The sequence below is a fragment of the Calidris pugnax genome, unplaced genomic scaffold (genome assembly GCF_001431845.1).
Source record: "Calidris pugnax isolate Ruff unplaced genomic scaffold, ASM143184v1 scaffold44, whole genome shotgun sequence".
Taxonomy (NCBI): domain Eukaryota; kingdom Metazoa; phylum Chordata; class Aves; order Charadriiformes; family Scolopacidae; genus Calidris; species Calidris pugnax.
In genome coordinates, this window is record NW_015094506.1 from 16,654,907 (window position 1) to 16,668,049 (window position 13,143).

Here is a 13,143-nt window from a genome sequence, read left to right on the forward strand (position 1 = left end):
TCCGCACAGGTAGACTCTTTTTCCCCATGACTTTTTTTTTTTTTTTTTTTTTTAAAGAGGAAGCTTCATTTCAGTTTTATGACATTAGGGAACAACATCTAATTTCTGTTGCACTTGAGGACTGCTGAGAATTTCTATGCATTCTTGTATGTATCATCTGCTTCACACAGAAGAGGTTGTGCTGTATTGCTGGTCTGGAATTAAGTATCTGGCTGCCAAAATACCAAATAGTTCTGGCAATTCCATTTTAATCTCCAGAATGTAGGAATGTCTTTTTCTTGTTCAAAGTTTTATTCTGTTATGTGTTACTCATTATGGCATGTTTTAAAAAGAGCAGTTGGATGTAAATTAAACAAGACTCTCCTAAAATGTGTTGGTTACAGCTCGACAGAGTACAAATCAAAGGAAGATCAAAATATGAAAAATTTTGTCAGGCCATTTAAGAACAGTAGGTCAGCGCAGCTTTTGTTTTTGTTTAAAAGGTTCCTGTTTCAGTTTATTTTGTAACTGATTATTAGGAGGTGATAACTTCATGCCTTCTTAACAGCTTTAGATATAAAAGCTCATTTTCAGAATGGCTGCATATAAAAGAGATTTATTGGGTGAGTAAAGAGTGTTTAAGGTCATCTCTGGGAAGTCCACACCAGGAAAAAATAAATTGTAATGAATCTCAGAAATAGACGTAAAATCTTGGCAGCTAGGAGCATAAGGGAAGGGAGTCTGGGATGGTTTTGTATGTGCAAGTAAACTGTCCCAAGTAGTGATCTAGAAAGTGCACAGCTACAAGGGACAAGGGATGCAAGTATTTGAGTGATATAATTGCCACTGTGAACTTCTTGAAAACACCTTAGAGTGCTTCTGGAAAGAATGGTTTCTGTGGAAATGAGTGGAGATTTCCCCCACCCCGAGTAGTGAACACATTTCCATTCAAAGTTGAATTAGTATTGCATTCCATGAAAAACATCTCTAGAAATTTCCAGCTGGTTTAGAATCAGGAATGGAAGGTAACTGGTATCTGCAGCACTTTATTGCTCCTGAGAGATGCTTGCTTTTGGGGAATTTTGATGGAAGGGGAAAGAAGCATATTTCATTTTTCTTTCTCCTACTTCTCATACCTGCAATTATTCCTTGTTTGTATTGGGATCAAAATTGCTTTTCAGTTGTCAAACATTCAGTTGTAATCTCACTTTAATATCTGAATGAAACTTTGTCTGCACTGCAGAAGATATGTAACTGCCATTTCCAGGGAAAGGCAATGTAAGGTTGTATTGCATGTAAAAGGAAAGTAGATGTAGTTAATCAAGATGTGACTCATGAAGGAGAATGGAGTTAACTTGATTGTCTGGGTGGAGATAGAATCTACCTGTTCCTTGACATGTAAAAGGCAAGAAACTCCAACATACACCTCCCTCCTCCATGCAGTGAAGTTCTATCTGCTCACATGTTGAAGAATGTATAGGAAACTTTATAGGAAGCCCATATTTGGATTGCATATGGAAAAATTTAACCTTGCATGCTGCAGGAACATAGTTATGTAGTCACAATTTACGCTAGTGTGCTGTCAGATTCTAAGACACTGCATGTATTCTACGTGCTAGTTTATATACCAGCGTACCCCAGCAGCCTTACTTGACCCAGGCAATTTGCTTTAATTGTTTGCAAAACTTTTAAATTGTCTTTCAAGGGATTCCGGTGAACTGTTTTCATAGTCCAGCTGAGCCCGGAGTTTGTACGTGTTTAAAAACAATGTTTGTTAGTGCATTTTAACTAGCGGATTTGTAATGATAGGGTCGGTTTAACATCTGGAAATCTTTGTCAGACACTTGTAAACACAGACAACTCTATTTATTTAAAGCCTGATGACCAGCTTGTTTATGTAATCTCTATATCGGCCAGATGAAATACCAAGATGAGGCAGGAGCAGAGAGGGGAGTTAGCAAAGTTGCTTACATCCTAGCTTGACAGAAATTTAATTGGCAGTAAATGGTTTCATTAATGGAAACGGTCTCAGCTGCCTTTTCTGCCCTTACAAGTTCTCTTGTGCAGCAGGTGCGTGTGTTAGGCTGTGTGGGGAATCAGATGAAGGAGCTGATGTGGAATGAGACAAATCTTTGCTTTTTCCTTGAGTTTTATCACTTAGATCACGCTCTGTCATGCATTAATACGTGGCTGCGCAAACAATTCTGTAGACATGATGAAAAGGGAGCACGACCAGTTTTCTGGAGCAATGCTGATGTATGTCATAGAATCATAGAATGGTTCAGGTTGGAAGGGACCTTAAAGATCATCTAGTTCCAACTGCCCGACATTCGTAACGTGAGAACAGAGATAATATATTTCCCTGGTTCTTGCATCATCACCTTAAAAGGATGATTGGTTTGCGTTTACATTAGAGATTCCAAAATGATAAAAGTCACAATTTAGCAAATCTGCTGCATTAATTTGGTTATCAGACAAAATGGTTTTTATGCATGAGATGTGTATTTTTAATGTTTTGTTCATAGTTAGTTTTAACTACAAAAATAAAACCCACTAATACTTGCTGTAGGAACATCTGTTACAAAGGGCTAGTTAATTTTTTCTTTTTTTTTTTTTTTAGTTTTAACAGCTGTCATTTGTAGCAAATGAGAGTATTTGCCATGTACTTTGTCCCCGAGCATTTGTTTGCTTTCCCAGCTGTTTCTGAAAAACTGGCTTTTCTGAATAGTACTGCCAAACTTTTAGAAGTCTCCTGTTGAGATAAATGTACAAGTCTATGTTACATAAATTGCTTTACAGCTTATGTTTGCATGTACTATATGAAAGGGTCTTAGTAAATTTGAGGGTATGCAGTGCATACATTGCATCCCTTTGGTGTCTAGGGTAGAAAACAAGCATCCAAGATCCAGAGATTTTTTTGTACAAGGGTACGTGTGCTTCACTAGACGGCATTGTCGCGTGCAAATTCTCCCTTTCTTGTGAATTCTGCCTTTCACCATAAACAAAGGCTTATGTTCACCAGGAAGCATGGCCGTAACCTAAAGGCTTCACCATTTTCCTGAAAAAGAAGCTGTTCTAAAAGTAAGAACTGGGAACTAGTGTTCCCACTTTATTGGCAGAGTTCTATGTACAGCCAGTTAGGCAAAACTTTGACTCAGTCACCTCTGTGTTTCTCATTCTCCATCCAAGGTTAAAAGGAGAGTAGAACAACTTGTCTATGGCTAATGGGACAACCAGGATGTTTCTGTGACCATCACCACCAAGAGCTGTGACTGATATGACTGATACAGCATTTCAGGTTTAATATACAGTAAACAGGTATCTTAACATATTAGATGAAACTACTTTAGTCTCTTCACACACATCAAATGACCATTGCTGACTGTTTTAAAGCTAAAAATCAGGCCACTACAGTCCGCTTTATGTAAAAATTGAGATTGTCAGGTCCCTAGGTAACAGTATGAGAGGGCAGAATGAAATCCTCTGAAGCTGCCAGATGTTAGTGAGACTTAAACTCACTGAGTTGGAGTTAGTTTAAACTCACTTAACTCACTAGCTCAGAAAAGAATGCAGATGGGAAAATCAGGCAAGCAGAGTAGAAGCACAGAAAGAATCATTAAGGCTGGAAGGTATCTTGGAAAGTCTCTAGTCCAACCCTTACAGACAAAGGGTTTTGGTATAGCAAATTGCTCTGGACTGTGGCCAGTTGGGTTTTTATTATCTCCATAATAGATAGAAACTCCGTAACCTCTCTATGCAACTTGCTTCAGTGTTTAATCTCACAGTAAGAAAGTATTTTCTTATGTTTCATTTCTTGTATTTCAATTTCTGTCTATTGCCTGTCATCTGGGCACAGTGGAGTATGACTCCATCTTCTTTAGCCCCTCAGGTGTTTATACACATTGGCAAGATACCCCCTGAGCATTCTCTTCTCCAGGCTGAATATTCCCAGCACTTCCAGCTTCTCTTCAAGTGTCAGATGCTCCAAACCTTTAATCATCTGTGTGGCCTTTTGCTGGAGTCTCTCCAGTATGTCCTTCTCATACTGAGAAGTGCAGAACTGGACCTGGCACTCCAGCTGTGGTCTCTCCAGGGCTGAGCAGAGGGGAAGGGTCACCTCCCTTGACCCGCTGGCAGCACATCCTGAGGATGCCATTGGCCTTCTTTGCTGCAAGGACACACTGATGACTCGTGTTCAACTTGGTGTCCACCAGGATCCCCAGCTCCTTTTCTGCACAGCAGCTTTCCAGCCAGTCCACAGCATGTAACTGGTGCTTGGGATTATTCCTCCCCAGGTGCAAGACTTTGCATTTCCCTTTTTTTGAACTTCATGAGGTCTCTCTTAGCCCATTTTCCAGCCTGTCAGTGTCCCTCTGTGTGGCAGCACAGACATCTGATGCATGATTAACTGCTCATCCAAGTTTTGTGTAGTCTGTGAACTTGCTAGGGGTGCCCTTTGTCCTATCACTCAGGTCATTAATGAAGATGCTAAATAATACTGGTGCCTGTATCGACCCCTGCTAAGTGACTGGCATCCAGATGCTGCTGTTGTAACCCTTTGGGCCTGGCAGTCCAGTCACTTTTCATTGCACCTCACAGTCTACTTACCTGATCCATATTTCAGCAGTTTGGCTATACATATATTACGTGGGAAGGTGTTGAAAGCCTTGCTAAAACCGAGATAAATATCACCTGCTCTCCCTTCATCCACTGGGCCAGTCATCTTGTTGTAGAAGGCTGCTAGGTCAATCGGTCATGATTTCCCCTTCATATACCCATGCTGATTTCACCTTCTTGTACTTCAGGATTTGTTCCATCCCCTACTCAAGGACTGTGGTAAGGACTGGGCTGGAGTCCCCTGGATCTTCCTTTGTTTGGAGATAAGACTGACATTTACCTCCTTCCAGTCCTCAGAAACCTCCCCCTACTGCCATGACCTTTCAAAAGATAACGTACCCTTAGTAAACTAAAAATAGAACTGGTACCATTTAAAATTATGTTTCTTTGCCCTTTTAGAGGTGAAATTATGTTGCTGCTTCACAGCTCTGAATTGCTACTTTTCAGATGTTGTCATCAATAATGAAATAGTTGTCAGTGTTAAAACAGCAATTTTACATCACTTTGTGTGTTTCTTTAAATAATTCCCATAACTTAACTTGGTTGAATATTGTTCTTATGCTTACGTTAGGGAAAGCATAGCAAATATTGCAAAAGCTGAAAATGCTTCATAAAATAAAACGCAATTTTAAGATGAAGTTTCTGTAATACAAATATTTTTTGCCAACTTTATTTTCTGTAATAAAATACTACTTTTATCCTATTCATTTAGCTTTTTTATTTACTTACAAAGATATTGTACTGAGCAGTGGAGGTAGTGGAATGTTTTGTAGGATTTTCAGAGTGGATGGAATTTCTCTTGTACCTTATTTTGAGAACTCATTTATTCCTTTGTCTGCAGTTAGTGTCATAAATAGACAGAATTTCATGCTTTGCCATTATTTTTTCCACTAAAGGCAATTGTTCAGTTCATTAACTCCTTAAATATTCTTTACTGACTTTTTACCGAATGTTTGCTGATGCTGGGGGGAGCTTTGTCTATGACTAATAAAGTAATTGGTTCATGTTCTTACAACATCCTAAAAAATACTTGTGGATTTACTTTGTCTAATCTAAACCACTGTTTACCAGTTGAAACACGTCTTAATATTTTTGTGATCAGTCTGGTATTGGGAAGCTATGAGCATAGCATTATTGATGGTAATATATTCTTTCCTCATTGGTACATAATGCATCGATGTTTATTCAGGGATTGTGTAACAATAAATGAGCCCTTTTTCCCACTGTTCTTTTTGTTTCCATTTCTGTCTTTACAGAGCCAGAATAAAAGTGTGATGAATTTTTTTTCAAATTAAAACAGACAAACAAAAACACAACCCCCCTCAAGCCCTAAAAAACCCAAACAAAATGTAATCTTAGTGAAGTCATCTTACTGCATTGTGGGAATCTGAAAAGTAATGAAATTTTTTGCCTTAAGATAGAAAAACTATGATAAAACTCGTAATCTGCAAGTGATCCATGTATGCATCTTTGAAGGGCCAGATGCACAGCTCTTGCACTGTTGAACTCATATTTAAAATCTGTGCTCTTGTTTAAAGTGTATTCTGTTTCTTGCAGTTTCAGTTACGATAGTTTCCAAAAGCTATCAAAGGAGATGCAGAGGAGTATTTAAGTCTGCAGTCACTGAATTTCACTGAATTTTTAGAGTTGGAAGGGACCATAGAGATCATCTGGTCCATCTAGTCCAGTCAAAATGCATTAAGCCTCTGCAGGTGTTTAGACAGCAATGATCTAAAAATTGGCTTACTGTAGCTTGACAAGTCACTGTCTGGTATTTGAGTGCAGGCATCATCTGCCTGCTGACTTCTAGCTTACCTGCTTAACAACAGATGCCAGGGGAAGACCTCTTCGGGTAGCCTGAGAGACTGAGGTGAGCCAGGTTGCCACACCTGGGTTAGCACGGCCAAGAGCATGCCTGTAGTTACTGTGACCCAGCTGATACGTCATAAATTGATGTGGGTCTCAACCCTGACTACGTGCCAGCTTCAGTTTTTGTTCCATCCAGAAGGACATCAGCGGTGCCGAAAAATCAGAACAGTTTTGCTCTGCTGCTCTTGGACAAGGGGACGAGCAGCTGTCAAAGTGCACAAGCATCTTGTGTTAGTAGTGGTGGAGAAGGCGTATTGGTGGCAGGGTGCATACTGGTTTGGTAAGCTGCCTGCTCTGGATGCTGGGGAACTGAGTAGGGGCATCCAGTGTTAAGATGTAACCAGAAGCTAACACGGTGGCAATAATCCTGGTATTCTGTCTGTTCCTGACAGCAAAATAGTGCAAAACTGAGTCGTACAGCAGCTGTTTGACGTGTGGGCCTCTTGCTCTTAACTGCAGGCTTTGTTTTCTATGGAGTGATAAAGTATTTTGGAAATACAGATACAAGAAAAATGTTAATTAGTTTTTCCTTTCTTTTTCTTTTAGGACACCTCCAGGATGGTTTCAAGCAGGTATAAAAGGTATGAGATCTTTGCACACAACACATTTCTTCACATATTTAGTTCTGCAGGAAATGAAGTTGCTCAAATAGGTACTTGTAGTAGAGGCCATCGTACTGCTACTGTAGATACGTAGACTGATTTTGGGGTAAGGACATGAGAGATGCAGCAAACTTGCCCAAACCCCTCCATTATGTTCCTATTTTAAAATAAATTCAGCTAGTATTTTGCTGGATCTTACTAGTGCAGAACAGTTTCCCAAGCAAATGTCTAACTTGACTACACGTTACCTAGGAGCTAGCAGTTGATTTATGAACCGCCATCTCCTGAAGTTTAATACAGGAAGATAACTTCATTGCTGTCCACAGTAATACTAAAAAAAATATCTATCTGGTTTCATCATACTACTGTCTCAGTTGTAGGGGATGCTGCCCGCATATAGCACATCCTATTGGTTAGTTGTCTTTGAACCAAGCGTTACCCTGGTCGTTACTCAAGTTCTTCAATCAGGAAAATATTTCAGAAGTTCTTGATGCACCTGACCAGTGCGTTAAAATTTTGCCCGTGTGGAATTAATATTAACACAGCTCTCATAGTTACTAAGGAAAATGTAATGGTAACATGGGGTCTAAAATACATCAACTGAAACAAGGCATTTGTATAAACATATTTTTATTTGACACATGCATGTATTCTTTTTTTGATATCCTCTACACAGGTAAAATGTGTAGGTGGTTAATTCATCTGTGCATACATATCCTGGTTTTAGAAGTAAGTGCAAAGAGCACCTACAATTAGGTAGTCTTCACTGGTGTATTTTCTATTCCTCAGGCTTGTTCATGTATACAATCATAGAATGGTTTGTGTTGGAGAGGGCCTTCAAAGATCATCTAGTCCAATCCCCCTGACATGGGCAGGGACATCTCACTAAAGTAGGTTGCTCCAAGCCCCATCCAGCCTGGCCTTGAACGCCTCCAGGGATGGGGCATCCACAACATCTCTGGGCAAATTGTTCCAGTGTTTCACCCTCATCGTAAGAAATAATAATGTATCCTGTTTGTGCATTAGATTTCTTAGGATAGTGCTGTCTTTCATATTTATATTCCTGGGTTCTCGTAAACCTAGTTGAGTGATGCTTTTTATTGCTGTGGGGTTTTTTTCACTCACTTTGTCGCTGCAGAATGGGTGGACTTATTGTCACAACCTTAATAGCTGTATAATTTCATGATCACTTTCTTATTAATCAAACATATTTTAGTTCAGTTTCCGCTCCCTCTTCAGTCCTGATGCAGAATTTCATTGCTGTTTGTATCTGCTGAATACTTAGTGGTGTGTGTCATAGTGCTTTGTGGCTTTTCATAAACTTTATCTTTACTCTGTTCACATGCTGTATATACTCACTTGCAAAAACTTGGTTGTGTTGGGAGTAGTAATAAATAGAAGTTTGCACAATCGCACATAGTTCTTCTGATTAGTGTTGCAAAAATAGGAAACTCCAAAGCCAGAAAATGCCAAAATAAGACTTGTTTGTACAGTCTGCATTCAGTCAGCTTTAGTTATATGTGGGATGTACATTCTTTGTTTGTCAACTTTCCCCCTTGGGACTGGCGTCACTTTCAGGAGGAATCAGACTTGCTGTGAGCTGCTCTTCACTATTTTGTTATGTATGTTGCCATCTGTCTTACTCATTGCATAGTCTTCAAACCTTGTGTTGAAAACAAAGGATTATTTTCCTGTGAAGTCAGCTCAGTGTCCAATGCACAGAAATACTAAGTGGGTTTTATTCTAACTGTACCTTCATGAGGTATGCAATGGCCACTGTGATTAGAGTTAGCAGTATCTGTTGGGTTTCCTCTGTATTTGAAAATGTGTGCCTCCCCCTGAAGTAATTTTTCAGATGAGAGTACTTGAACAAAGTATGTCTCCCAGTGGCTTCACTTTCTGGTGTGAGCGCTAAAGGAGTCAGGAGCAGAGTCCTCTTCTGTTCTGACAATGTTTGGCTTGTTTGCCCCTGCCAACATCTGCAGTGAGAGAAAGGTCTTATAGAAAACCACATCCTCTACAGTCATTCTTATTCACATCACTCAGATCTTACTTAATTATAACTCTTTTGGAAACTGAAAAGGCCATTCTGTGATTCCACCTAGAACTGGAATGTGAATGCCAAAAGGCTGAATTGAGACCATAAGCTGTTTGAAGGCTCAAATGTGTTCAACTTAATGTGCTTTTAACAGTTTTGGGTGTACTGCCTTAGCTTTTCAAAGCAAACTGAGAGCAAAGCACATTCTCACATAGGGACAACCACTTTGAGATCCCATTTGACGCTGTTACTCGTGTTACTCTGAACAGGTGGTCAGCCCTTTGTGGGTGAGGAAGAGACTGTTAATAGACTTCATAGACATATGACAGCAAAAGTGAAAAGATGTTTACCTAAAATCTGGGGCTCTGTTATAGACTCCCTCCCCATGGAAAGAATGCAGGTCCTTTACCTCTGTCTTTTCTAGTCCTGCTTCTTTTCTTCTGCCTTCTCCCTCTTCCCCAGTTGTTCCTTATCAGAAGTGACATCTCTTCATCTCAGCATTTTTCTTCACATCACTGGTTTCCATTTCCTGGCCCAGTTAGACACCCTTTCCTCTCTTTCCTCATTTCTCTTACATCCTTATATTTAACCATTGAGGTCTTAGTCTTCCATCCCTGGAGGTGTTCAAAAGATGGGTTGATGTAGTGCTGGGAGGTATGGTTTAGTGATGATGCTCCTTGTTTGTTGTGTGGGTGTCTATTTTTGTCAGTTAGGTTGACGGTTGGACAAGATGATCTTTAAGGTCCCTTCCAACCTAGAAGATTCTGTAATTCTGTAATTCCTCTCTTGGTTGTTTTTTCTGATTTCTTGGTGGTTTTTTCCTGTTTTGTCTCCATCGCGTGTGCTCTTCTTCCAGGACTTCTGGTTGTGGGTTACTGATACAATCCTGAGCTTCCAGTACCTTCCCTTTCCCTGCCCGTATAGCTGTTTTCATGCCTGTGTTGCGGTACCAAGCCTCCTGCACCTGACAAGAGAGACTTAGGATCAGGGAAGAAGGATCTGTGCCGTGTGTTTTCATGGAATTGCTGTTCTCCATATGTGGTAGAGCTCAAGGAATTACACAGATTTTACTACTATTTAATCAGGCACACTGGCTGCTTTGCCTTATATGGATGCAGCAAGCCATGGTTAAACATTTATATGTTTATATATTTATATGATATTGCTGAGAAACCCATTTCACTGAGTGTCCATTGACTGGAAGACATGTTTACAAATGAGCTCTGCTGGCTACTCGTGTTATTCTACTTCTGGTTGACTTGGGCAAACTGAGCTTGTCTCCTTATGCGGTAAAGTAAGCAAAGGCTTGGGATGAGGGTCTGTCTGTTATTGTAGTCTGTCTTCTGAATTCGCTTCGAAGATTTCCACACTTATAACCCAAAAGTTTCTGGAGGAGTTCCTTTGTAGTTGGATGATTAACCACAAAAAATATTTTCAAAAGAAAGCGATGGTTCTGTCGTGATTTGGAGTAGTACTGTGAGATCTATTAAAAGCACGAGCAGAATCTTGAAGGCCATACTGACATGAAGGCCACAGGACAGGTTCAGGAGAGTATCTGGGAGTTGTGATAAGCCGTCTGTCCTGACTGTGAGCTTCATGTGATTAAAACGTGTAGGTATCCTTCAATTATAATAGCCCATATCAACTTCCTCATCTTTCATTTTTCTCTAAGCATTTCTTAATGTGATACGCCTCATCTTGTCCATTCCAAACTACTGTTACTGTAACTGGGTCTACCAGTTTTTGCACTGCTTTGTGAGTAGTTGTTTGAAAGCAATAAGCACATTGCCATTAGTACAACTGGTTTTGATTCAGATCTGATGCTATCAGCATAGTTGGTGTCCTCACTGATTTCTCAAACAAGTGAATGACCAGTTCTCTTCTGTTTATTGAAATATGTGAGTGTAATCTACATGTAAACATGAATTATGTTTCTCCTGTGTTCTAAAAGGTTTGTTTGCATGTAATAGTGAAGCAAAATGTTTATGTGCACATCGGAATATTTTTATAAGCACAGAGAATTTGTTTTAGCAGCTTATTTTTAAGACTGTCTACTAGATTTTGAACCAATTTACCTTCTCTTGGTGGAAATGTCTTGAATTGAACATAAAACCTTGCAAATCAGGATTTAAAATAACTCAGAAGATTTTTGTATGGTTCATGGATCAGACAGATCAGGCTGGATCAGTTTACAGAAAGAGTCAGATTAAAATCTCTTTGTGGTTCAGGGGTGTGTTCCCTTTATAAGTTTGTTTATTAGCGGAAATGAATACAATATGGTATGGATTTATGGTTTCCAGACAAAAATGTCAGAGAGGTTTTTTTTCCCCTCTTTTAGGATGGTATGGCACATTAACAAGGAACTCAACAGGTAGACACCCTTGTCCAGTAATTCTAAAAGATTACATTGTACTTGAGTTTAACATTCGTGCAAGAGCTGAAAAATTAATGAGGAAGAAGAGATCTGAAGAAGAGAAGCAGCTAGTGCTTCAGAGCACTCACTGGAGGCGCTCTGAAGAGCGCTGCTGAACTTAACCTTGCTCAGTGTTTTTAGATTACTATAAAAGTTAAACTGTAACAGTTTACATTCCATCACACTAACCTTGGTCTCACCAATTCAAAAAAATACTGCTGCAAAATACTGTTTCATAACACTATGCCCAGACTTGCCTACTTGCCTGTGTTTGGGAGTTTTGCAGCAAGGGCTGGTTGTTGAAGCACCGTCCCCTCTACCTCATTACGTTAGGACCACGACTGTGCAGGTATGAGCACTTAAAATAGACAGGAGTCACTCAAGGTGCTTTTCTTGACTTTTCTATCTCCTTTTCAGCCAATGCTGATGTTACAAGAAGGCAGAAACACTTAGGGTTTATTTCTGCAGGAGTTCTTGATGGTCTAAGTTGAGCCAGCTGCAGTTCCTCACTGTCCCTTGTGCCAGCGCTCACTCAGCTGGACTGGGTGATGCTTCAGGGAGCCACCGTGGCTGAAAGTTGATGGCTTCTTTTTGCTGGATTGCTGTATCAGCTCCTTGAATGGTTTCCTACTCGGTCATCTGAAAGCCAAAGCCAGGAAAAGTGGAGGAGGCTGGGAAGGTGCAGCTGTCGAGAAGACAAGACCTCCTTTCCTTAGCTCAGTTCAGGAAGCCATTGACTCGACTTAAGCAGTCTGAAGTAGCAGAAGTCCAAGGTGGCCTATAGAAAAAAACTGTCTTTTGCTCATTCTTCCAGAGCAGCTGTTAGCAACTCACGGGATTACAGCGACATAATTAATCAGGAGTTTCCAAATCAAGTGTAGCTACAAGATTCTGGCAATAAAAATAAACGTGTCGTAGTTGAAATCGATGAAATCTCTTTTTGACTGGGTGATTTTAATTGGACGAAATTCTAGTTTGGACAGTGCTTCAGGAAGGCACCGAGGGAACCAAAGTCGCCTTGGAAGGAGCAAGATTTGTTCCACCTTTCTGTAAAATTGCTGTTAAACCTGCCCCCTGTGTGAATAACTAGTTTTATTTTAAAGGAAATGATGACTAGAACATCTTTCCAAAACCAGACTTTTGTTTTAGTGTAAGAGTAGTCAAACTGCAGTGTGGGTTGATTTTGCTGTACAATTGTCATTTAAGTACAGCCAGAAAAACCTTTATGAAGCAAGTTGTCTTAAGTTGCAAAAGTGTTTTCTGTTTTCAGCATCCTAGTACAGGAATACACATTTAAAATGAGTACACATTTTGATAGTGGCTAATTGAAAGTAAGTGGAACAACAAGTTTTAATTTTGTTAAACATCTTATCAAACATGCCCTTTTGAAGCAATAGTGAAGGATGTTTCTATCCAGGTGCTTTCTCCTTTGTAACTCTCAACATGGGCCCTCTGATCCAGTGTACGTATGGCTGCAAATACGATCTCATACACTCTTCCTGAAAACTAATTTTAAAAATACTGTTTCCTGCAGCCATAGCTTGTGGCAAGATGTTTCGACTGCGAGAGTTGAATCAGTCATGTGCATAAGTTACTTGAATGCTGAAAAGTGGAATGCATTTGGA

General features: G+C 39.8%; 1 protein-coding gene across 1 annotated transcript in view; it reads left to right on the forward strand.

Annotated features, from left to right (window-relative positions):
• PAWR (PRKC, apoptosis, WT1, regulator) overlaps positions 1-13,143 on the forward strand; it is an 84,361-nt gene that overhangs the window by 57,391 nt on the left and 13,827 nt on the right. Inside the window, exon 5 of the mRNA XM_014963314.1 lies at positions 7,012-7,046. Within this exon, the coding sequence (XP_014818800.1) occupies positions 7,012-7,046 (35 nt within the window). The remainder of the gene's footprint in view (positions 1-7,011; positions 7,047-13,143) is intronic.